Source organism: Grus americana, chromosome 1 (assembly GCF_028858705.1).
Source record: "Grus americana isolate bGruAme1 chromosome 1, bGruAme1.mat, whole genome shotgun sequence".
NCBI classification, from domain to species: domain Eukaryota; kingdom Metazoa; phylum Chordata; class Aves; order Gruiformes; family Gruidae; genus Grus; species Grus americana.
This window is the reverse complement of record NC_072852.1, coordinates 55,704,561-55,729,236: the sequence shown is the minus strand read 5'-3', so window position 1 is coordinate 55,729,236 and position 24,676 is coordinate 55,704,561. Positions and strand designations below refer to the sequence as shown.

General features: G+C 39.4%; 1 protein-coding gene across 10 annotated transcripts in view; it reads right to left on the bottom strand.

Annotated features, from left to right (window-relative positions):
• Positions 1 to 24,676, bottom strand: part of ATF7IP (activating transcription factor 7 interacting protein) — a 119,153-nt gene that overhangs the window by 55,479 nt on the left and 38,998 nt on the right. Inside the window, exon 1 of one of the 10 annotated variants that reach the window (XM_054831607.1) lies at positions 11,341 to 11,730. The exons of 8 other annotated variants lie outside the window; for them this stretch is intronic. Coding sequence is in view for 1 of the 2 variants with exons in the window: in XM_054831146.1 (XP_054687121.1) it covers positions 2,697 to 2,707 (11 nt within the window). In the remaining variant the exon portion in view is untranslated. Of the gene's footprint in view, positions 1 to 2,696; positions 2,709 to 11,340; positions 11,731 to 24,676 lie in introns of those variants that run through there. One more of the 10 variants, XM_054831146.1, reaches the window with a different exon arrangement.

Here is a 24,676-nt window from a genome sequence, read left to right as displayed (position 1 = left end):
AAGAAAGACTGTAGCATTTAGCATTTTAAAGCAAACCGGTTTAACTGTATCTACAAAAGCACAGAAACAACTGACAACTCAAATTTTGTTTGCCCTCAGAAAAAAGTGAATACAAGTTTCTACATATGCTGCATAAACACATGTATGTAAAGATCACTGAGATCACACTATAATGTTGTGTAGTAATGTTCTGACTATACATTTTAGATCACTCATATTATTATAGCACAGCCACTTAACGATGTTTTCTAGCTAGAAAGATATTGTACTAATGTAAGAGCCAGCAGCCTCTCTTCTCATAAAAAAAAGTAAAAAATATTCTTGGCCCATCTGTTTACATTTATCTTACTACAACTATGTAATTTCATGAGTTTCAAACAGAATTAATAACTGGGGTAAATCAGAGGATTTTTTACATAAAAACTTTTTAAGAAAACTTCAGTATATTGAAAGAACTTCTGAATGTGTCATTAAGATAACTTCTTCTTCTGTATAGATAAAATAGACCTCCATCCTCCGTATTTATACAATGGTTAACTGAACTTGGGTTTTTAGAGCACTTTAATTAGCAACAGTATTTTACTATGACCATTCGTGCTCATAAGAACTACAGTTTTTGTAGCTCCTTTGGAAAAAGACATTTTTCTAAAGGAAAACCGATGGGGTTACCCTCCATATAATTTTATTAATTCCATCCATCCATGCAAATACTAAGAAAAATGAGAACATTAGTAAATAAAAAAAATATACTAAACATTAGTATTGAAAAAAAGTTCGAAAATCTACTTTAGCAAATCAGTAAACGGAGTTAAATCCAGCATTATCTAGGAAGTTAAAATAATTTTGTTGAAATACAACAAAATCTTATTTCATTTGTTTCCATTAAACAAAACAATCAAACAAAAATCCATAGGGATTTTTATACTATATTTTTTCCCCTCATGTGGTCTTGTCTAAGGACCCAGTTTTAAAGAAATTATTTAAATAATGAATAAAAATTTAAATAAAATTATTTAAATTATCAAATGAAAAGAATACGGTAACATTGTTCAGAAGCAGAAAGCAGTTAAGGAAGTTGTTATATCCTAAATGAAACTCAGCAACCAAGATCTTGAATCAGCTGATGCCAACCAATTTAGCTCTACTGAAGCTACTATAACATAAGTAACTCCTGTCTAAAATATGGCTTAAGTTTCTCAAAACATGAAAATTCATTTGGGTAACAGTAGTTAAAAGATATTACAGCAAATAGAAAAAAGCAAAAAAATAAATCAGGCAGTTATGTCTACATGAATCCTGCCCCCATGTCTGCCCCCCGCAGCACCAGATAAGCAAATGTTTATACCATTGATACAACAGAATTATTACACAAAGGATGCATTTTAACTACTTAGTATAATTCATTTTGCATCTTCCCCCAATCCACTTTCATTTACAGAGCAATTAATTATTAAAGTGCATTTTGTCTTTTCAGGTGGAGTATAAAATTTTTCTGATTTTTTTATTAAAAAAAAAGTAGGACTATTGCCAACACTAGCTCAGATCAGCGATGGTTTTGTACAACCAAGTCGTAAAAATTCACAAAACTGAGACTCAACAGCTTTTCAAGTTTGGCTCCACCCTCTTTGTAACCAACCTTGCCTACAAGTTTAAATTAGCCAGCCGTAAGATTGCCCTTTAGCAGCTGACAAGCTCCCTCAGCATCTCATCATAGGTCACATGCTTTAGACTCCTATCATTTTAGTAGTCCTCTGCTGGATCCTTCCTAGTTTACTGGGAACAGTTTGTTTATGAAGGAAATTATATAACATTTATGCATTGCCCAACTAGAATATTCTACGGTAAGATATGAATATATATTCTAAGGTACAATATGAATTCAACGATCAAGACAAACTCTGAACCTTACTATCATGACATACAGTACCGGGCAATTATAAGGCTTCTTTTACACTTAGTCAACATGACCTGACAAAAATATGGCCAAAATAGAAAGCAGTATGATTAAAAAAAAATATACATATATATAACTTCCCCCGTTTTGCATTTCCTGTTAACATAACTTTGAGATTCTCTTCTACTTTAGTTCAGTTCTTTTCTGTATGACAATCTAGCATCCTGGTATTTGAGTAACTGATGGTGCTTAAATAACACTTTGATCCACAGCTCAGGAATAGATGAACAAATCTTCACAGAAGGTTGTATCAGCTCTATTTACAGACTCTCAATAATACCATTAGGACATGAATTTTTGCCAGTTTGAATGACATTTTCTGAACAGGATTGTCTATTACTGTATTGCCACTAGTGGGAGCAAAATATAACATCTATAGAAACGCTGATCTGAAAACATCAGTTTACTTGTTTTTAGAAAATGTTCCCATCACATAACCATTTCCAGTCAGATGATATATGAACTCCAGGTGAGCTGTTAGTGTCCTTCCAGAGCTGTCTACATGCTAAATACAGCGTCTTCATGTTCCTCCAGAAGCGAATACATTTAACACAGTAATTCTAGTCCTGAAGTCAGGAGAAGCATATAAAAACCTCTAGTATTTCAGAAGTGCATGTGTAGTTTTTGAAAGTGCATCCCTTCCTTCTTCCCAAGAACTCAGAATGTAAAGCACATTTTTTCACGTCAATATAAAAGCATGTATCAGATCGGCACGTAATAGAGTACTGATCATCATACTTACGTTCCATGCATATAATCCCCTACAACCAACATGCATGCTCTTACAGATGTGTATCCTGTAGAGCCAATTTGGAAAAAAATAGAAAATTCCAGGCTTGGCTAACCTTCAACAATTCCAAGAGCTCCTAATAGGTGACCAGCTAGTGAGAGTGTTCTGTTAATGTAGTACAACGATGCAGCGTCTCTGTATCAAAATTAAGACAGATAAGTAGTTTGATCTCCTAGACTACAACGTTTTCTTTTATAAGCATTACCCATAATTTAAAAGTTCTTGTATTACAAAATTCATAATCCTACTTTTCCTATGACCAAAAATATATACTAAAAAATTAAAATCTTCATAGACAACTTAAAATCAAATTCGTAAGTGCATCACTGGAGTAATCATAAAATATAAAACTTAAATTAGTATTTTCTGCTCTAGTTTCCTTAACCATCTATCTAGTCTTTCATTCATATTTTTAACATAAAATACAGTAAGTACAGAGTAAAATGAAGGGAACTTCCTTTTTATATTTGCCAAGAATAGTAGTCTTAAAAAAAAAAATCAAACATCAGAATAGGTTTCTGTTTATGCATCCTTATTTTTTTCTTAAAAAAATACTCAATGAATAAGCTTGTATTTCTAATGTATTTCAAAACTGTGTTTACTTTATATTTTAGGATATTATCAAAATCTAGTTTAAAAACAAAGCTTTAATACAGTTCTACAGTGAATCTGTACCAAAAAAAGGCTTTTCATAAAATTTTACTGTTAGACAGTTATTAAGAGTTGTTAACTGTCATGGTTTAAGCCCAGCCAGTAACTAAGCACCACGCAGCTGCTCTCTCACCCTTCCCCCCCAACAGGATGGAGAGGAGAATGGAAAAAAAAAAAAACCAACCTTGCAGGTTGAGATAAAGACAGTTTAATAGGATAGCAAAGGAAGAGAAGAACAACAACAACATAATATATAAAATAAGTGATGCACAAATGCAATCGCTCACTACCTGCAAAAAAGCCCTGATGCCCGGTTTGTTTCCAAGCAGCAATCGGGCCTCCCGGCTAGCTTCCCCAGTTATATACGGAGCATTACAGAATATCCCTTTGGCCAGGCTGGATCAGCTGTCCTGGCTGCGCTCTCCCTGCTTCTTGTGCACCTGGCAGGGCATGAGAAGCTGAAAAGTCCTTGACTTAGTGTAAACACTGCAACTACCTAGCAACAACTAAAAACATCAGTGTGTTATCAGCATTCTTCTCATCCTAAATCCAAAACACAGCACTATATCGGCTACTAGAAAGAAAATTAACTCTATCCCAGCTGAAACCAGGACAGTATCCACCCCTTATTCCATACTATCTACGTTATGCCCAAGTCCTATATTTTCCAATACATTCTAGTTAATCACCATCGCTTTTCCTGTCTTTTGATATGTACACACAGATATCATTCCCTTAGTCTACAGGCCATCCCTCTAAAACATCTGTTGAGTTCATTTAGTCCATGATTTTGGGCTCCATGCGTCAAAACAGTCTCTCAGGGCAGGGGAGATGGTGTGCGATGTTGGACTGTTGCATGCTGCATCCGGAGGTCGCAGCTGATGTATCTGGCATGGTCTATGCTCATGGTCTGAAGACGTCAATCTTGAGGAAGTCACTGGACGCTACTTGCTGAAGCCAGTTCCGGTTTCATCAAAGTTCACTCTTCATTAATCTGGGTGATTCTTACTGTAATACCGTTGTTATGGCATATAGCAATCATAGTGGTGATGACATGCAGTATTATGTAGCAATTAACACAATACAATATAAATCATCCCCTTGAGGTACACATCAGACTGCCCCATCCTTCCACATCACCCACAAAGCGTTCCCAGGTCCTCGAGCAAAAGCAATCCCGTGGATGTGTCTGCCTGAAGCAGGGATAACCGAGACTGTCTTCCCAAACATATTCTTCACATGCATTACAGGGACTTTATGTCCTTCTACAGTATGTAAAAGTTTGATTGGGCAGGACCAGCTTGATCGGTAGATCCGCTTGTGTTGATTAACCAGTTCATTTGATAAATGTGTATCCCAATGTTTGAAGGTCCCACCAGCCACTGCTCTCAGTGTAGTCTTTAGCAATCCATTGTATCATCCCCTGAGGGCTGGTGCATGGTAGGGGATGTGATACACCCACTCAATACTATGCTCTTTGGCCCAGGTGTCTATGAGGTTGTTTTGGAAATGAGTCCCGTTGTCTGACTCAATTCTTTCTGGGGTGCCATGTCACCGCAGGACTTGCTTTTCAAGGCCTAGAATAGCATTCTGGGTGGTGGCACAGGATATGTTTCCAGCCATCCAGTGGTTGCTTCCACCATTGTAAACACATAGCACTTGCCTTGGCGGGTTTGTGGGAGTGTGATGTAATCAATCTGCCCAGCAACCCCGTATTTATATTTCGGCCATCGTCCTCCATACCACAGAGGCTTTAACTGCTTGGCTTGTTTGATTGCAGCCCACGTTTCACATTCACGAATAACCTGTGCAATTGTGTCCACGGTCAAGTCCACGTCTCAGTCATGAGCCCATCTATATGTTGCATCCCTTCCTTGGTGGCCTGAGGTGTCATGGGCCCACCGAGCTATAAACAATTCACCCTTATGTTGGCAGTCCAAATCCACCTGAGCCACTTCAATCTTAGCAGCCTGATCCACCTGCTGCTTGTTTGATGTTCCTCAGCGGCCCAGCTCTTGGGTGCATGGGCATTTATGCGACACATTTTCACAATTAAGTTCTCTAGCCAGACAGCAGTATCTTGCCACAATGCAGCAGCCCAGATGGGTTAGCCTCTGTGCTGCCAGTTGCTTTGCTTCCATTGCTGTAACCACTCCCACAGGGCATTTGCCAATATGTCTATACTGACTCATGGATAAAGTACTGGGCGCTTTTCTCACTCAGCAATCTAAAGGCAGCCGGATGGCTTTCACCTCTGCAAACTGACTTGATTCACCTTGTCCCTCAGCAGCTTCTGTGACTTGTCATGTAGGATTCCATAAAGCCGCCTTCCACTTTCAATGTTTTCCTACAATACAACAGGCCCTACCAGTGAACAGGGCATACTGCTTCTCATTTTCTGGCAGTTTATTACACAGTGGGGCCTCTTCAGCACATCACCTCCTCTTCAGGTGATACTCTGAAATCTCTGCCTTCTGGCCAGTCCGTGATCACTTCCAAGATTCCAGAGTGACTGGGGTTTCCTATTCGAGCCCACTTGGTGATCAGTGTAACCCACTCACTCCACGTAGCACCAGTTGCGTGGTGTGTAGAAGGGACTCTCCCTTTGAGCAGCCAGCCCAACACCAGCAGTCAAGGTGCCAGGAGGAGCTGTGCTTTGATATCAATCATATGCTGCCAATATCTTTTTCAGTTGGAATATAGTGACCCTCGGATCTTCCGTATCCCCAAAACTCTAGTGGCTGACCTCACGTCTCCCCTGGTGCTTTCTGCCAGAGACTCCAGGTAAGGCCATTCTCTCCCACTGCAGTGTAGAGCACAATCTACATCTTGTCATGCACGGATTGGCCCAAGGGCTACTGCATGAACTATTTCCTGTTTAATTTGTTCAAAGGCTTGTTGTTGCCCAGGAATCCACTTGAAATCATTATTCTTCTGGGTCACTTGATAAAGAGGGCTTACAATCAGACCGTAATTTGGAATATGCATTCTCCAGAAACGCACAATGCCTAAAGAAAGCTTGTGTTTCCTTTTTGCTATTTGGTGGAGACATAGCTGCTATTTTGTTGATCACATCCATTGGAATCTGACAACATCCACCTTGCTATTTTATTCCTAAAAATTGGATCTCCTGTGCAGGTCCCTTGACCTTACATTGTTTTATGGCAAAACCAGCTTTCAGAAGGATTTTGACTATTTTCTTCCCTTTCTAAGAAACTTCCTCTGCTGAGTTCCTCCATACGATGGTGTCTTCAATGTACTGCAGGTTTTCTGGAGCTTTACCCTGTTCCAGTGCAGTCTGGATCAGTCCACGGCAAATGGTGGGGCTGTGTTTCCACACCTGGGGCACTGCCCCTCCAAGTGAAAGCAAACTGTGGCCTTTACTCCGCCACCAAAGGGATTAGCACAAAATGCATCAAGCAACATCAATTGTAGCATACCACTTGGCTGCCTTTGACTCCAGTTCATACTGAAGCTCTGGCATGTCCAGTACAGCAGAACTCATCAGCGGTGTGACTTCATTCAGGCCACAATAGTCTACTGTCAGTCTTTACTCTCCATTAGACTTTCACACTGGCCATATGGGACTGTTAAAGGGTGATCGAGTCTTGCTGATCACTCCTTGGCTTTCCAGTCAACAAACAAGCTTATGGATGAGAATCAGGGAGCCTTGGTTGGTGCAATAATGCCACCAGTTCTTTTTTGACCCTCAGCAACCCCACAACAAAAGGGTCCTCCAAGGGACCGGGCAAAGTAGACAACTGTTCAATTTCCTCTGTCTTGTAGGCAGGTACACCAAAAGCACACCAGTACCCTTTCAGGTCCTTGAAATACCCTCTCCTGAGGCAGTCTATGCCAAAGATGCACAGAGCCTCTGGGCCAGTCACAATGAGGTGCTTTTGTCACTCATTCCCAATCAGACTTACTTTGGCCTCCAACATAGTTAACTGTTTGGATCCCCTGTCACTCCAGAAAAACAGATGGGTTCTGCCCCTTCATGGATTGATGGCATTAGGGTACGCTGTGCAATGGTGTCCACTAGACCCTTATACTATTGTGGATCTGACGTGCCAGGCCATCGAATCCACACAGTCCAATGAACTAGGTTGTTCCTTTCCTCTACCTGGCTGGAGGCAGAGCCTCTCTAGTCTTGGTCATCATGTTCATCACTCACTTCTTGTAAAAATGACTTAGAAGTCCCTTCAAGAGGATCATAAGTACAATCGGGCCTTCCACTCAGTCTGGGGAACTGCCTGCTGGAAACTGGAGTAGCATTTTTCCTGGTAGAATACTCTTTTTAAATTGTTTTTCCTTGCAGCTCACATACTCATGCCTCTAGGGTTGAGGTAGGTTTTCCATCCCACTTCCTCATGTCCTCTTTGTGGTCATGCAGGTAAAACCACAGGGTGCCTCATGGTGTGTACCCTCTATATCCTCTCTCTTGAGCACAGGACCACTTACTCCTAAATAGCTGAGATACTGGTCCACATAAGTGGGGAATTTGACATATCCGCTTTGAGTTGCCCAGACTTCCTGGGACAGTTTCTCCACACCCTCCTCTGAATTGCTGGACTTCCCAGGACAGCTTTTTGGATTTTTTGGACAGTCTTCCATGGCCGAGACACAGGCCCATAGGGAGGAAAGGATATTTTCTTCATATTGCCAGAGTTGGCCAGACACTTCACTCACTGTTGGTGCCTCTTCATCTTTCCAGGCCAGTACTGCCAATGATTTGGCATACGACAGTGGTGTGCTCTGTACAAACTTCTGCCACATGGGTTGGGTACGCTGGACTTCATCAGGATCTGTGGGTAACTGCCCACTGTCCAGGTCATAATAAACCATCTCCTGCGCGGCTAATTCCCTCAGGTACCGGATACCTCTATTCATGGTGGTCCACTTGCCTGTGTGACACATAATATCATTTTTGAAGGGATACCTTTCTCTCATGTCTGAGAGGTCACCTCCAGAGGCTGAGGATTTGTGTCCCTTTTCCAATTACCTTGTCAATGCCCCCTTTCCTGGACAGGGATCCCAGCTGCTTGGCTTCCCTAACCTTTTAATTCCAGGCTACTGGCCCTGCTAACCCAGCATCAGAGCAGCAAGGTGACAAATTGCTTGCCTGGATAAGCAAAAATATTTCAGCTGTTATCTCACAGCTCACTCAGGGATAGGATGATTATCTTTGATTCTGTCTCTTCCTCCTGTTCTTGTGATGGCTCCTTTACTACATGAGTTGACTTTCATGTTTTTTTCTTCTTGTGTTTAGGGGTTACTGATACCAGTATGGGTTGGTTCTCTGGTTCAGCTGCAGTGGCTGTCATGGGGGTTGATCTCTGGGTGGTATTCTTGAATATTGTTTAACCCTAAACAAGACCTGAACTACATTCAGGAGACTAGCAAGAGAAGTATGCTGGTCTGAATAACCCAAGGATCTTCAACATTCCCAAGACCTAGTGTAATTAGCCTGGAGGAGAAAGGGAAAATAAAGAAAGGTGTCTCCCCCACATGCTGGCGCTCTGAGAAAAAGTAAAAAGTGAAGTTATTAATAGCTTCCGACAGATGGCTCCTGAAGTATGGAGATGAAACCACTGCTGTTGCTCTGCTCTGTGCGCTGCCTGCCACTGCGGAGTACAGATACCAGATTGGTCTGACAATAAATAATTTTAATATACCATAACCCAGTGTTACACAGTAAAGAGCGACCACCTTAATCCAATGCCCAGAAGTGATAACTCACACACAAACACTGATAAACAGTATATATGGCAAGTAAGACATTACATAACACAACTCTGAGAACAAAACAACATTGTGACCGGCAATGATTAAACTAATATCATGAATCCTTATAACAAATTTCTCCAGATCTGTTGTTATCTTAGCCCTTCATACCCCACGTTGGGTGCCAAAAAGGACTGCTGTGGTTTAACCCCAGCTGGTAAGCAAGCACCACGCAGCCACTTGCTCACCCCTCCCCTCACAATGGGATGGGGAGGACAATGGGAAAAACTCCCATCTCTTAGATTGAGATAAAGACAGTTTAAATAGGATAACAAAGGAAAATGATTAGTAAAATAATCACGATAATAACCACCCAAGTAATGCACAAATGCAGTTGCTCACCACCTGCAAAAAAGCCCTGATATCCAGTCTGTTTCTGACCAGTGATCACACCTCTCAGCTAGCTTCCCCAGTTTATTTACTGAGCATGACATTATATGGTAGGGAATATCCCTTTGACCAGTCTGGGTCAGCTGTCCTGGTTCTGCTCTCCCAGCTTCTTATGCACCTGGCAGGGCATGGGAAGCTGAAAAGTCCTTGACTTAGTGTAGACACTACAACTACTTAGCAACAACTAAAAACATCGGTGTGTTATCAGCATTATTCTCATGCTAAATCCAGCACTATACCGGCTACTAGAAAGAAAATTAACTCTCATTCAGCTCAACCCCACAATCTTTTGCAACCAAAGAATATTCAATAAAAGGTACCATAAGTGACAAAATTATAAGCATAGATGAGATTAAAAGATGAACACTAAATGCTAGTTAACAGCTAAATACCATGTATCACTGCAGACCAGCGGTAAACTGTTTCCAGCCACACCCACAAGAGAGCACACTGCAGCTAAGTAACAGATCTCTGGTCAGAGCACGGTAAAAGAAACAAGTAACTCGGTAACCAGTCCAGACAGTTGCGGTCATACTGGTGCAAGCCAATCGGCATTCATCTGATAAATACTGCCTTCCAATCTTTCAAAGGGGTAAGGAGGTTATCCTTCAGAGAGCAACTCCAGAGCAGGTTACGTGACTTCAGTCTTGCACAAATAAAACATTTCATCTAGAATACTACTAGTTTTAATGCATGTTGGTAGTCTCCTTTTATAATTAGCATTGACACAAAGTTTAGCTACGCTTGCTATGCACTTCTCTCATCTGATGCTTGGGTATTTTCAGTTTTTACTCATCGTGTGACCAAGTCACAAGAAGGAAAGGAGTGGCCCAGGCACCAAGCCAAAGGAATGACATCTTTTATTTCAAAGAAAGGCATTTATACAGAACAGCACAAAATGACTCCTGCATGAAGGGTTAAATACTGTGAATAAGGTGGTAGGCTTTTGGGTTGTTTTGATTTTTTTAAACACAATAATCAATTTTTGAAAAACCACCACACGCAAACATCGTGTACATTTGTTTAGATATCATTAATGAAAATTCCCTTTTTTATTTTAAGCTTGAAAGTCACATATACTTCAGGACATAAGAAAGAAACATACCATCAGGCACCTCCCTCCAATAATATTTGGAGATTTCTTTCTCGTGACCAAATGTGCCAGTGCAGCTAGGAATACGTAAAGGATTCCCCTCTCAGCCAATTTAAAATCTTCCCCTCTATTTCCTTATTTTTTTCTGTTATTACTACTCTGGAGAGAAATTGCAGCTCTAAAGCAACATAGGAAGGTACTAGCTTAGCTGCTATGGATTAGCCTATAATCGTGTGCTCATATGAGCAGCCCAAGAGCTGCTTGAGGTGTTAGCCAATCAGCAAGCAGCTGCCTGAATCCTGCCTGGTAACAGGCAGCAGACAAAGAGGTGGTCATGGAAACACTGGGGGGGGGGGGTGTGTGTAGGGGGGAGAAGTTGGAATCTAAACAATAGTGCACAACAGGGTTTGCATAATATCATCAGTCTAGAACAGCATTGGCGCAGGGTTCCTGGAGTGCCTGCAGTGCTAGCCAAAAGCACCACAACCATAAAACATTTGCCAAAGCACAAGAACTACATGGAGGAAGTACAGCCTTTGATCATGAAAATCAGTGCTCAAATAAGCAAGTCTACTTAAAAACGTAGCATAGCCAAATCAAGGAAAGTGAGGCAGCAAATGGTCAGGAGTATTTTGTTCTAGATAGTCACAGAGAATGAAAGTGGTGAATAGAACCTACCTTTTAAGTAGTGGTTCATAAAAAAGCCGATTTCAGTTGAAATCCTCTATAGTAATGTTGCTATCAATTGTCAGAAATTTAAAACTATTTTCATAGAATAACTAACCATTTGTGATCTGTTCTTACAGAACACACGCCGATATAATGTGACAATAATTTGTTTTTCTACCACTAATACAAGTCTACTTATTGGACTGAATGCAAGATACCATCAGCCTAGTGAGATCCACATACAACTATGCCTTTATTTTTAAAAGTAATAAACAAAAGACATATGATAAGTACAAATAGTACTTCTTCTAGCACACCACGGAAGGTTTGAGTTTTCCTCCCTCTTAGGCTAAAACCATGTTAGTGTTGGCTGAACAAAGTGAACAAGAATGTGCCATTTTTTAAGAAAAAATTACTTCACCATCCTGTCCTATTTCACCTAGTGCACATACAGCAAAACAAGGTCCACTATCATTTAAAAAAAAAAAAAAAATCTTTAGCTTATCCCCCCCCCCCCGTGTTTAACACCCAGTATTGAGGTTCGCGGTTTAAGAAACAAGCAGCATTTTTCCCTGCAGCAGAGCCCTGTAATTTCGTAAGGGTACCCCAGGGGGAGCCCGAGGGGGAGCCCCGCACCCCGTCTGCGTCCTCTCCCCGCGGGACTCGCCAGCCCGCAGCCCTCGCCTCGGCACTGCGGGGGAACGGACTCCAGCCCCGTATCCGATTGGCTGGAAGGAGCAGCTGCACGGCAGCCAATCAGACAGCAGCGCCTTAAATTCTACCCAGCAACAAACCCCAGCGAGGCCGTCGGCAAAAAGTCGCCAGGGCACGAACACGAGCTTAGGGGCACACGGCGCAGGCTGGCAGGTTTGCGTTTCACGGTATTTTCCAAAAAGCCAGTTAACGACGTAAGAAAAAGTTAAGGGTTTTCAGTTTGAAACCTGGAGCTACACAAAAGCACCAACACACGAATGCAGTACACAGGGGTGCGCAGCTACAATAAAGAGTCAGTGTTTAACGTGCACGAGCATTTTTTAGGCTATTTTAAGACTACTGAATTTCTGTGATATTAAATGTTGAATCAAAAAAACTTCTGAAATCCAACCCGGGTTCAAGTATGGCAGCTGGTAACCTTTCTTCCAATACGATGCAGTGCCCGTGCTTTTCTAGTGTCCCAACAGAAGCATCAAAATTGGTGGTTTTTCACAAGTGCAATATGACTTCTTGCAAGTAGAGGCCATTCTCCCCCACCCTTGTGAACTGCCTTTTGAAGAACCAGTTCAGTAAAATGTTAAGTCCACACGTGTATCTATGCCTAAGAAAAACACCCAAATGTATGGTTACAGGCTTAGTAAACCAGAGTAAATTCACAGTACAAACAGGTTGTATGGCTTTGTGTACTGTATTTGATCAACAACTTCATGTACAAACTTGAATTACACTTTCATCACTTTGGCATCACAGGGAATTAAGCAGTTATCCTGTGTCTCCTCTACCTCTAGAGGATAATACCGCCTTTGACTTTGGCTCACGAACCCATTTCTCACACTAATTTAGAGTTCTTTTCCCATGAGGCTGCCATGCCTCATGGAAAAAAATGGATTCCTCATGGGAAAAAGACCATCACTGCCATTTACACAACCAAGATCTTTCATGTGCTGGTGATTTTGCAGAATTGTCCTTACATGGTTCATCAGTTTATGCCTTGGTAGCTACTACACATAAAATGCATACTTTTGAAGATGGAAGAACGGGAAAGAATTTTTTTCCTAGACAACTTTTAATTAAAATACATACTCCAATTAGCCTTATACCAGCAACTCAAATGCCTCAGAAACACCTGCTGTTTCACATGTAGCTTAAGCTTATTCTCCAAGAAGAGTTTTGTCTTTTTCTGTAAACTATATTTTTATTGGTTTAATGACCAAAATGGCTGTTAAACTGCTTGAGTGGAACTCAGCCAGAGCAACAGTAATAGATACTGTGTTTTCTTCCCACAAGTGTTAGAGATTTCAACTTTTATCAACTCAAAACATAAGCTTTCAATTCAGCTGTGAGATCTCCAAACACTAAACAGGTACTGCTGTTTGAAATATCTGTACAGCGAAATTCAGCTTTCTTACAGATTTTTTTTTTAGCACAAGCTAAAGCACTAAGTATATTTTTCTGTAAAAAAATGGATTTACTAAAACTTTATGTAAAGTTGAATTTGTGCATTTTAAGATATATTTCTAGAATATTATTATACACAGTTTAAATGTTATACTGTGGTTCCATCTTTGACACTGTTAATACGGATTGGCATTTGTTGGCATTTATTAATAAAGATTAACAGTTACCATTATCCTTAAATGAGAGGAGCTAGTAATTCCACAGAAGTGGACACTAACTGCCAGAACACATCTACAATTAAAAAAAAATATCAAACTTCTGATATTCCAAACTTAAAACCTGAATAATAATAACATGTGCATGCAGACCAAAAAATGAGAAACTCAGTGGAAAAAATCCTTTAAAAAGGCAAGATGTTAAGCATTTCTATGCATTATACAATATTTTTTCTTTTATAGGTGAAATTTCAAGTGAAAATTCAACAGGTTACAGCTATAAGAAGGTATTACTAATGCATGCGGAACTGCATCCTTTTAAGGCAGACCTCATTACAAGCCTTCTGTTAGATAAAATGCAGAGTAACACTATTCTATTGAAAAAAATTATATATTTACCCTTAACATTCGGTAAAGTATTTTCTAAACTAGTTCACATATTACATGTACAACTAACTGTAGCGACGTAACCTCCACTTTCAAACACTTGCAACTTGCTGACATCAGAGTTCAGAGGCAAGACGTCATGCTAACAGTGATCCCCTGAGGTCACTTCTCAAATGCCAGAAGAAACAGAAATGAAAAGAAAACTTGAAACAAAAAAAAAAAAGGTGATGCTGCCTTAAAATGTCATTGTTTGTCACGCATACCAGTGCCTTTTAGAAGTTTTTTTTTTAAAAAAAGATTACATTTTCTCAGTAACAAAAAACCAGCAATTTAAAATAGCACTAAAATAGCAGTTGATGAGTTGGCTGTGGGAACCCGCTGTTTTATAAAGTATTATTGGTATTTCCTCTAGGGAAGATAACCTTTCTCAGGCGGGGCAGTGCAATTGCTGCCTCGCTCGCTAATTCCTTGCTAAGACCAGCCCTTCCCTACACAGAAGTCACTGCTGAACTCCCACCAAGTGCATCACCTCAGATTGGAGGTGGCAGGTCTTCAGTATGTGAAGGAACCAGCCGTTTCATAATTTCATCTGATTGGAGCCTGGTAGGGAATTATCATAATCTTTACCTTTTGGGGGCAGGAAGGCTATTTACCTATTTTCCACATTAAATGATGAATTTTCTTTCTGTGAGTGTGGGAGGGAGGTTAGGAGGAAACCCCCGCTGCCATTTCGCCCCCTGAGCACCTCTCGGCCCGGCAGAGCCAAACTTCCTTCCTCTGCCTGATGGCCGGGGACTGCGAGAAATTTGCATACCCGCTCGGGATTGGCTGCGGGAGTTACTTTGCATAAACCAATCCGCAACCGCGAGGCGGAGCCACCACAGGAACCCTGGGCAAATCTGCCCGGCAACCGGCTAAAAATAGAACGGGCACTCCCCGCCCGGCACGTAACAAAGATGCAGCGCGATAGAGCCCCGCCCCGATGGTGACGTAGTGCACGAGAACACGCAGTGCGGGTCCTCCTCCTCGCGAAACGTGCACCTGCGACGCTGTCACTCTGCAAACACGAGGAACGAAGGGACACCCAATCTTCCAAGTTTTGTGCCAAAAGCGGAGGCGTTCCATGGGGGGTATGGCACACTTAACTTCAAGGTTTTTGTGTGATTTGGCGTTTGGGTTTGTGTTCTGGGTTTTTTTAAATAGAAAAAAAAAAAAGTCATTCTCTTTTCAAATCAAAACATAAACTATTATAATCTGCATATCTTCTTTCTTGCCTTCATTTCTAAGCAAGCAGGAACAGAAAACATCTTTCTTACTCTGTTTAATATCCCACGTCAGATGAAAATTGAGTCATCTACAACAGATGTCACAGAATCCTCATTAAATGTGGACTCTTATACCTCAAGTTATAGACTTCTTTTTTGGCTCCTGAGTTATCCCTTGGTAAGTCACACATCATCAGAGACATACTCGTACAATTCATGCAGTCAGGAACAGCGTGGGATTTGGAAAAGTGAGCAGGCTGAATCATAGAATCATAGAATGGTTTGGGTTGGAAGGGACCTCAAACATCATCTAGTTCCAACCCCCCTGCTGTGGGCAGGGACACCCTCTACTAGACCATGTTGCCCAAAGCCTCATCCAACCTGGTCTTAACCCCTTCCAGGGATGGGGCATCCACAACCTCTCTGGGCAACCTGTTCCAGTACCTCACCACTCTAACAGTAAAGAATTCTGAACCAACAAAAGAAACTCTGTAAACAGATATGGCATCTTGAGAATAAAAATTAAATACAAAACAGGGTAAGTAATGATGATTATGTAAATATGTAATCTATTAATAACTTCAACAGTGATCTACATGTACAGCATTTCACCATTTTCAACCTACAAAATAGGTATCATCTACACAAGTTTGATTTTCAGTACTACTGAACTGACAACATAAATTCTTCTGACTGCAGCAGAAGGAAGTAAAAAGGTTTCTGCACTTTTCTATCCACCACATCTGCCCCCAAGTTTCTGTTTCACAGAACTGGTTAAAGGTGGGTGAAAGCAAACATAGTGAGATGGATGAAAACAGCACCCAGTGCTCACGGGACACGTATGGCTGCCTAATACGGGTTTTCAGCAGCCTGAAAAGCACCATCTGATATGTAAGGTGTACATAAGCACCTCTGGTATATTAAAATGTATTTCCTACAAGGCTGTCACAATTAAGTAAGGAGAGAAGGAAGAAAAGTGACCACCACAGATGGTCATAGAGTGACCACTGACAATGGTTGATAGTTTTTGAATGACTTGACAAAAAGAGAATCACCAAGATTGACTGGAAAACCCAATAGGAAGGTTAAAGTGAAGGAGAACAAAAATTTTAATGTAAGAACTCTTCAACATAACATGAGAAGAAAAAAAACAAACCCCACAAAAATAGTTTCTTGTAAAAGCTACAACTTACCAAAACTTTATTACCTGTACCTAGTGTTCGAACTATCTGTCACAAGTATCCTTCTTTAAGGTAAGGTAGCTTACTCCATAGATGTTAGTTAGCTAGTGCTAATAAATTTTAGTAGCAACTGTGCCTTCCTGCCTATAAGACAGTTATTCATTAATCAGAGGCTAAATGTTTTCCAAAAACTAATGTTGGGAAGAATAGGAACTGAAAAAACAAACATATCGACCTAATATTCTAGATACAAGAGAAAAATAAAAAAGTGTGTTTTCAGTGCTGATTACCCACTGTATTAATATGCTAAGAACCTTACATAATGCAGGTAATTCATGTTTTTACAATGATAAGCAGTCACTCTCTAATAAATTTCTATGGCAGTCAATTTCTTATTATACCAAGCATACAATGGAATAAGATTTATTTACCCTAGTAAAAGTATACAGCAGCAGATTAAATTCTCTTGGGTCAATGGGCAGACAATTATTTTTCTGTATTTGCTGCTAGGCAAAGATTTGTCACGTCTCAACCTTGTAAAGACTTGTAAGAAAAATTACCCAAGGTATTACGGAAACTGCACTTTAAACATTTCATAATCAAACACATAAGCAACCATAGATAGCATAGATGATTCCTCAACTTAAGCATGCTTAGAAAAAGCTCTGCAGACACAGATTGCCAGACTTTAATTCTTTGCTAAACTGACCAAGGAACAGGAAGCAGAAAGTGGACAAACACAAGATGGCTTCTTTATACAGTTCCAATCATGGAAATTAATGTGAAGAACAATAGAACTAGTTTTGTGTCGTGGTCTAGCCTCAGCCAGTAATTAAGCACCATGCAGCCACTCGCTCACGTCCACTCCCCCTCTCAGTGGGATGGGGAGGAGAATGGGGAAAAAAAAATTGTGGGTTGAAATAAAGACAGTTTAATGAGATAACAAAGGATACTAATACTAATAATAATCTAAAACAAATGGTGCACAAATGCAATTGCTCACAACCTGTGGATAAAAACCACAATGTCCAGTCTGTTTCCGAGCAGCGATCGCACCTCTTGGCTAGCTTTCCCAGTTTCTATACTGAGCATGACATTATATGGTAGGGAATATCCCTTTTACCAGTCGGGGTCAGCTGTCCTGGCTGTGCTCTCCCTGCTTCTCGTGCACCTGGCAGGACATGGGAAGCTGAAAAGTCCTTGGCTTAGTGTAGACACTACAACTACTTAGCAGAAGCTAAAAACATCAGTGTGTTATCAACATTATTCTCATCCTAAATCCAAAATGCACCACTGCACCAGCTACTAGAAAGAAACTTAACTCTATCCCAGCCAAAACCAGGACACTGTAAGACTGGTTTTATGACAAAGAGTTCAGCATTAGCTGCCAGATATTAAAAACCCCTCTAAAATAGGACTTTTAAAGGTGGACAGATGATTAGTTCACCAGCCTTCCGAAGAAGTGTTACATCTTCAGTAAGAGCAGTTGATGGGAAAATCCTTTTGTACGTGGTTCTTTAAAAAAAAATAAAGAAATATTATTCTTTTCAATGTCGTTGAATGAACATTAATAACAAAATTGCATCCATTCCACATAAAGTGTGTTGATACCACATTACACAGTATGCAGTCATGTTTGCATATGAAGGATGAAATAAAGCAAGAATGTGATGCAAGCACTGGTGAGGCTGCATATGAATTCAGATCGGGGACCTCAGCCATGTTAAAGCTAACCTTTTAGTTTAATATAGCAAATACAAAACAACCCAGCAAGTAAAAAAAGCCTCAGCCCAGATCAGTTGTCTGATGCTATCAACCATACAGCTCTGCTTTTAAGTCAGGACAAGGCAGGGGGCAGAAGGGGGAACAGAGAACAGCTTCCAGACGTGCGTTGCATACCAGCCCTTCAGTACCAACTTACATTACTTGTACAACTACAGCACTGAGCTAGATCAAGGAGCTTAGCCTCTAGAAATACATTTAGTAGGATCAGTGCTTTGTTAAAACTCAGCTCCATGAACTGGCTGACAAAACAATCACAGGAACACCAGGGAACATGCAACAGAACAGCCTTGGGTTTTCTGGGTGTGAATGTATGAGTCAAGAACTTGCTGTAATGGACAGGCAGATCTTCTAGAAGTTGACAAAGCACTACAGGTGTCCCATAATGTCAGCCGCATCTGGTTATTCAGACTTTTTAGGGACAGGGCACAGAGGCTGTCCCCACAATGAAAAATATTTGCTATCTCCAAGTGTGTGTCTTAATTATTTTTAAATGCTCATAACTACTCCTCTGATATAAAAGCAATAGGTACAATAATATTACACATTTAATAATACATAGCTATTTCTTGAAAGCTTAAAAAAAATAAAGTACTGTAAAGAAGCAGATTAAACTGGTTTTAGACTGTAGTAGATTATACAGTGGTGGAACAACACTGAAACACACTCTTCTTAATAGTTTGTCCAAAAGCAGTAAGGAAAACAAAATTTGCCTCTGGTCTGTGGACAATACCAAGCTCCTAAAGTGAACTTTTATTCCCAGACTTATGTACTCAATTACAGATAACAAATGTTGATTGTACTTGGTATTATGAATTCAATACCGTGAGTATTAGTACAGAAAATACAAAAATCCATACTATCCCATCCCTTTAAAAATGTTTCAGTGAACATCTTGTATGTGCAAACATTTTATTCTCTATTTAAAAAAAGAAAAAATTATTTGTGGTGCCTCTTAAAAATATATACACATACTAAGCTTTTTGCTAACTGACCTGCTGGTAATCAGGTATGTTAATACTAAACATTACTTTGGTGCTTTAAAGTGGATGACAAACTTTATTCTGTAACATTCTGAAGTTTTCCTGGTGACATGAAGCCAGCTACATGCATTTGAACTGTAGAAATTCTCTACTCATCTATTTGGATTATCCGTTAATTTAGTGACGTGGTATCTATTTTAAACATACCAGGAAAATGAATTAAGGAAGAGCATATTTATAACCCACAGCTGGTTTGGATGGCTCTACTTAATATTCAGTTATCCCAAACACACACAAAGTGTCATCATCATCAAAGTTGAGTATTGCATCAACTAAAAAGGTCAGACTGCTGAGAAAAATCAGTGTCTAGTGTGCCAGAGTAACCTTAAGGGAATATAACTATTGAAGCTTGAAATGGCTTAGCCTAGCACTAATTACATCTTACATAAACATGATTTGCAAAATTCATGTGTCTGTATGTGATAATCAAAGAGAACAGTCATTTGTGACAAGGACCAACAGGGAGAAGTAACCCATTAAGGTGTCACATATTATCCAAAAACTCAGAAGAAAATTTCTGCTCTTTAGCAGAGGTTGACAGCATTAAAGCCTTTCCTCCCCCCCTCGCCCCGATAATTTTTGCAACAAAGAAAGAAAACTGATTTCCCTGGCCCTATTCTTTCCTGAAAATAAAACCAAAAATAACTTGAGAAACCATATTAGGAAAAAAATAAAACAGAATAAACCCCCCAAATACTAGTTCTGCTCAGCATATACCAAACAATTGGAGGTTTTGCTCATCTAAACCTCTTCGCTAAGTATTAAAGACAGCTTACAAGTAATCATATGTGGTTTTTAATTGCATAGTACAATATGACTTCACAGTAAAAACAAATACTAAATGTACCTTCCTGTGCAGCTTATCAGCATTTAGTATCTAGGGACTAAAATCACTTCTAAAGTTCATAACTTGAAGATAATTTGAAAATACACAAAGAAGCTAACCTGAGCAAACTATAATGTAACTGTACTACGTTGCCAAAAGTCACCTATAAATACAGTAATCCAAATTTGATGCAGCCTTCCTGTCTCAGGAGAACTAGTATCCAATGACCAATCTGACCATTTGGGGACACATGCTTCAAACAATAACACATAAAAGTAGAGAAGTTTGGAGCACAGCATTCCAAACACCTGCTGAAGAACTAGTTTGGATTAGATGACTCTCTTCTTTTGCCAGTTACCTGCAGTCACACCTGTCTTCAACGTAGTTATCAAATATTGATCTTGAACAAGGTGTGCATAAATTGTCACATTTATAATAGTGAAATAATTTTCAATACATATTCTAGATATGATCATTCTGATCTCAACTGATTGCATTCACTCCTTGCATCCCTAAGGAAGAATTTCAAACATTGAAGTACCAAATCCAAAACTGGGTACAGACAATAAATTATGCATGAATTCAACAGCAAATTCAAATGTATATGAAAAGCTGATGAAATTTCCCTCCAACAACCATTTTAGACAAAGGTGTTTTACCCTGTTTATCTTTTCTGTCCTCACACACACTTCACTGAGAACTTCAAATGTTTCCCAGAGTTAGACTGCCGGATAAAGAAAAACACATCGTTCACGCAAGGGAAGTGGAAATGCGGGGGGGGCGCATGACAGAAAAAGGGACAGACAGGAGATAGGAATCTTAATTCTAACTGCATTATGAAAAAAATTAATTATGACCAGAGCAAGCAAGCAGTCAAATTTACTTTTATTATGCTTGGTACTTTATGACTCCTTTGCTAACAAAGACCTGGCTTATCCCTCTACTGAATTCATATACCTTGCACTTACTTTACTGATGGAGAACTGAGCCAGAGAGAAAGAATGCTAACTGGCTTACTCAGGATCAGACAAAAAAGCCTAGAAATAAAACCAACCAACCACAAGAAAAAAACCCACAATTTGTGACTCTCAAGTCTCTCCTACCTTTTATTTCATTTATGCTTTGTCTTGATTAAAAGTAACAGTAAATCCCCAGTAAACTAGTTACTTTCCAAATTGACTTTGTAAGATCAGGTCTTGCATTAGGTTATTCTAAAAAAACCCTGATGTTATCTGAAGAAGCAAGAGTGACATCAACCCTTTTTTGTCCACGTTTACATTTGTAGCCTATTACCACAACCACTTAATTTTGAATCTGTCCAGTACTCTAAGGTGCTTTGACAAATACAATGAACTAGGAAGATATTTTATTTGATACAGTTAATGCAAAAAGGACACACAGCAAGAACTGCATTTGGCAACAGTCCTGTGCCATTTCTTGATTTGTAAATATCTTGTAGCTGCATATAATAGAAGCCTAAGATGAACAAAATGTTTTCAGAATAATTTTACTTTTGGGGCCGGGGTAAATAGGTTATTCTACAATTATTGAAGGTTCCTAGTTATTCTACATGACAATTGGTAACATTAACAAACTACTTAGGTTTGCTTTTACTAGCAGCTCTTTCAGAAAGATCAAGTTGATAACCCACCATTAAAAACAAAACCCCAGTACACTAAATACACAAAGATCAAAAGTGTGATCATTAGTACTTTTCCAAACACATTTCTTCGAGTGAAACCTGTAGTAGAAATAACCTGAAAAACTGATCTCTACTTTTTCCATGATATGCCCAGATAACTAAACTGAGTCTTCTGTCCTTCAAAGCAAATTTATGTTTAGCACAGCTAAGTAACCTGTGCAAGTGCCACCAATGCACAGATTTAATTTTCACTATCAGACAGCATCATCTCTGGACAGCTCAGTACTAACCAGTTCTAAAGAGAAGCAGTAAAAACATGAGCAGGGTGACTCCAAAAGACGCAACGTAAGCATTTACACTTCTATTCTCTGATACCATCCAGAACAAAAAGGCAAAATGAAAAAGCTTTATTTCTATTGATGCCATTGCAGGCCACCTTAAAAAAGTGATTATGACTAAGAAAAAACAGTAAGCAGGCAGAAAAAAACCTCATACGTACACACAAAATCAGGAAGTCTTTTCACATTAAATATTTTCACATTAAAAATAACAAAACTATGAAAATAGGAGATTGTTCCAGTTCTGCATAACTTATTCTTGTCAATACAGGCTTTGGAATTCTCCCAGGAGAGAAAAGAAAGCATCTCCTCTGGCTTGTCCAAAGTTATATATGTGCCAATTGAAGAGCTAACTGCTACTAAACAGAAGCTACTGTAGAAGAGCCCTGCCTCTACCTCAGCAGGAACACTAAGTTGAGACTCCTTTTACTTCTATCCAACTAGCAATTCTCATAAAGCTTGTACAAACCAACTTCAAGGTTTCTATACCTTTAAAGTTTGGCTGAAATCAGTTGGTGGGTAAAGAATCATGAAAAGGAAGAACTTCTGTCTCAATATAAGAAAGAATTTTTTTTACAGTGAGAACAATGCTTCACTGGAACAACCTCCCCAGGGATGTGGTAAAATCTCCATCGCTGGAGGTTTTCAAGATACAACTGGATAGGACGCTAGATAATCTCATCTAGGCTCCCCTTCCCAAGAAAGGTTGGACCAGATGATCTTTTGAGGTCCCTGGACTATTCTATGAACTTAACCATATGCCATATGTCATGGTTTAACGCCAGCCAGTAAGTGAGCACCACGCAGCCACTTGCTCACCCTCTCCCCCTCAATGGGATGGGGAGTACAGTGGAAAAAAAAAAACCAACCCAAACCCACCTCCTGGGTTGAGATAAAGACAGTTTAATAGAATAACAAAGGAAGAGAATAATAAATAATAATACTATAAAGTGATGCACAAATGTAATTGCTCATCACCTGCAAAAAACCCCTGATGCCCAGTCTCTTTGTGAGCAGCAATTGCACCTCCTGGCTAGCTTCCCCAGTTTCTATATTGAGTATGACATTATATGGTAGAGAATATCCATTTGGCCAGTCAGGGTCCTTTAAAGGTGGACAGATGATTAGTCCACTAGCCTTCCAAAGAAGTGTTACATCTTCAGTAAAATGAGTAGTAATTGCAGAGTTGGAGAGATAGCTTTCAAGCTAAACAGTCTTCTACCAATAGAAGAAGCCATTAAAAAGTACTCATCTTTGATTATGTTATATATATATACACACACACATAAAATATTATGTATACTTTATATATTTTGTACTTAAATAGATATGTATGGTTGGAGAAAATGTGATCAGCTGGCTTACAATAAGAAGAGTCTAAAAGATGGTAATTAGGTTGTGAACTTAAGGATCTGGTTTTATTTGTATAGGTTTTTAAATATAATTATTGTATCTAGAAGCTGAAAGATATATGCAAACAGTAGAAGATCAGACTGAAATAAGCCAAAGTGAACTTATCTTTAGCCACATTCCTCCCAAGAAAACAAATTCAGCTTGTTTGGCATCTCTGGTCAGATATGCAAAAAATTGATACAACTGAAGTAACACTCTGCTTCTGAAACATAATGTCTAGTTTATATGATATTAGACACAGACTTCTATCAGACCTGAGATATGAGTTTCAAGTAGCTGACTTCCATTTCTTTGGTCAACCAGTATGATTAGAGCTTCATTTTGCATCTTCTGGAATTCATTTTTTGACTGTTTACTGTTCTGACATGGTGAGATAAACCATTCATTCAGCAAATGCTGCTGATAAAAATGTAGAGAAATCTATTTAAAAACACTGCATGGAATACCAAGTTTAACCAAATTACATGACATACTTTGCAAATGCAAACTGTGGTTTTAATGAAGTGAAGCGTAAGTCATGAAAAGAGAGGTTATGCATCAGAATTTGTTTTTATTTAGGAATACCCTACATAACAACGTAGACAAGTTGTCAAATAAACGCTACTATGAATGCCTTTGTTTTAAGGACAAGGTACACCGCAAGGCATGAAGATTCCATTCTAGAAGGGGAAGGTTATTCTCAGAAGTCCAGACTAGGGGACACTGAGCAACTGACAAAGACTTTAAAGTGCCTGTCAAAAACATAGCACTTTTTTGGGTGTGTGTTTGGTTTTGTTTCTTTTTTAATTTGAAGAATTCAAGTGAAAACATCAGGATAAATTTGAAGAAGTGCAACACAATGCAATGCATTTTTGATTAAGATCCTCACACTTACAAAACTTGTTGATTAAAATGAGTACTGTTAAAATTCTCACAAATTTAGACTCTGCTTTCATACATAGGTTTCAACCTTCACATCCCATTTACTCATCTTCATCCTCCACCTGCAAAATTTAATTTCAGAAGAATGTTCAAAACAGTTCACAAGTTGCATAAGTATGAAGTTAGATTTCAAAATATGTTTGCATTAGGAAATCTTTAAGTGAAGGAAAGAAGAAATGAAGCTACTGCCAGTAGGGTTTGCAGAACTTCTCTAAGAATA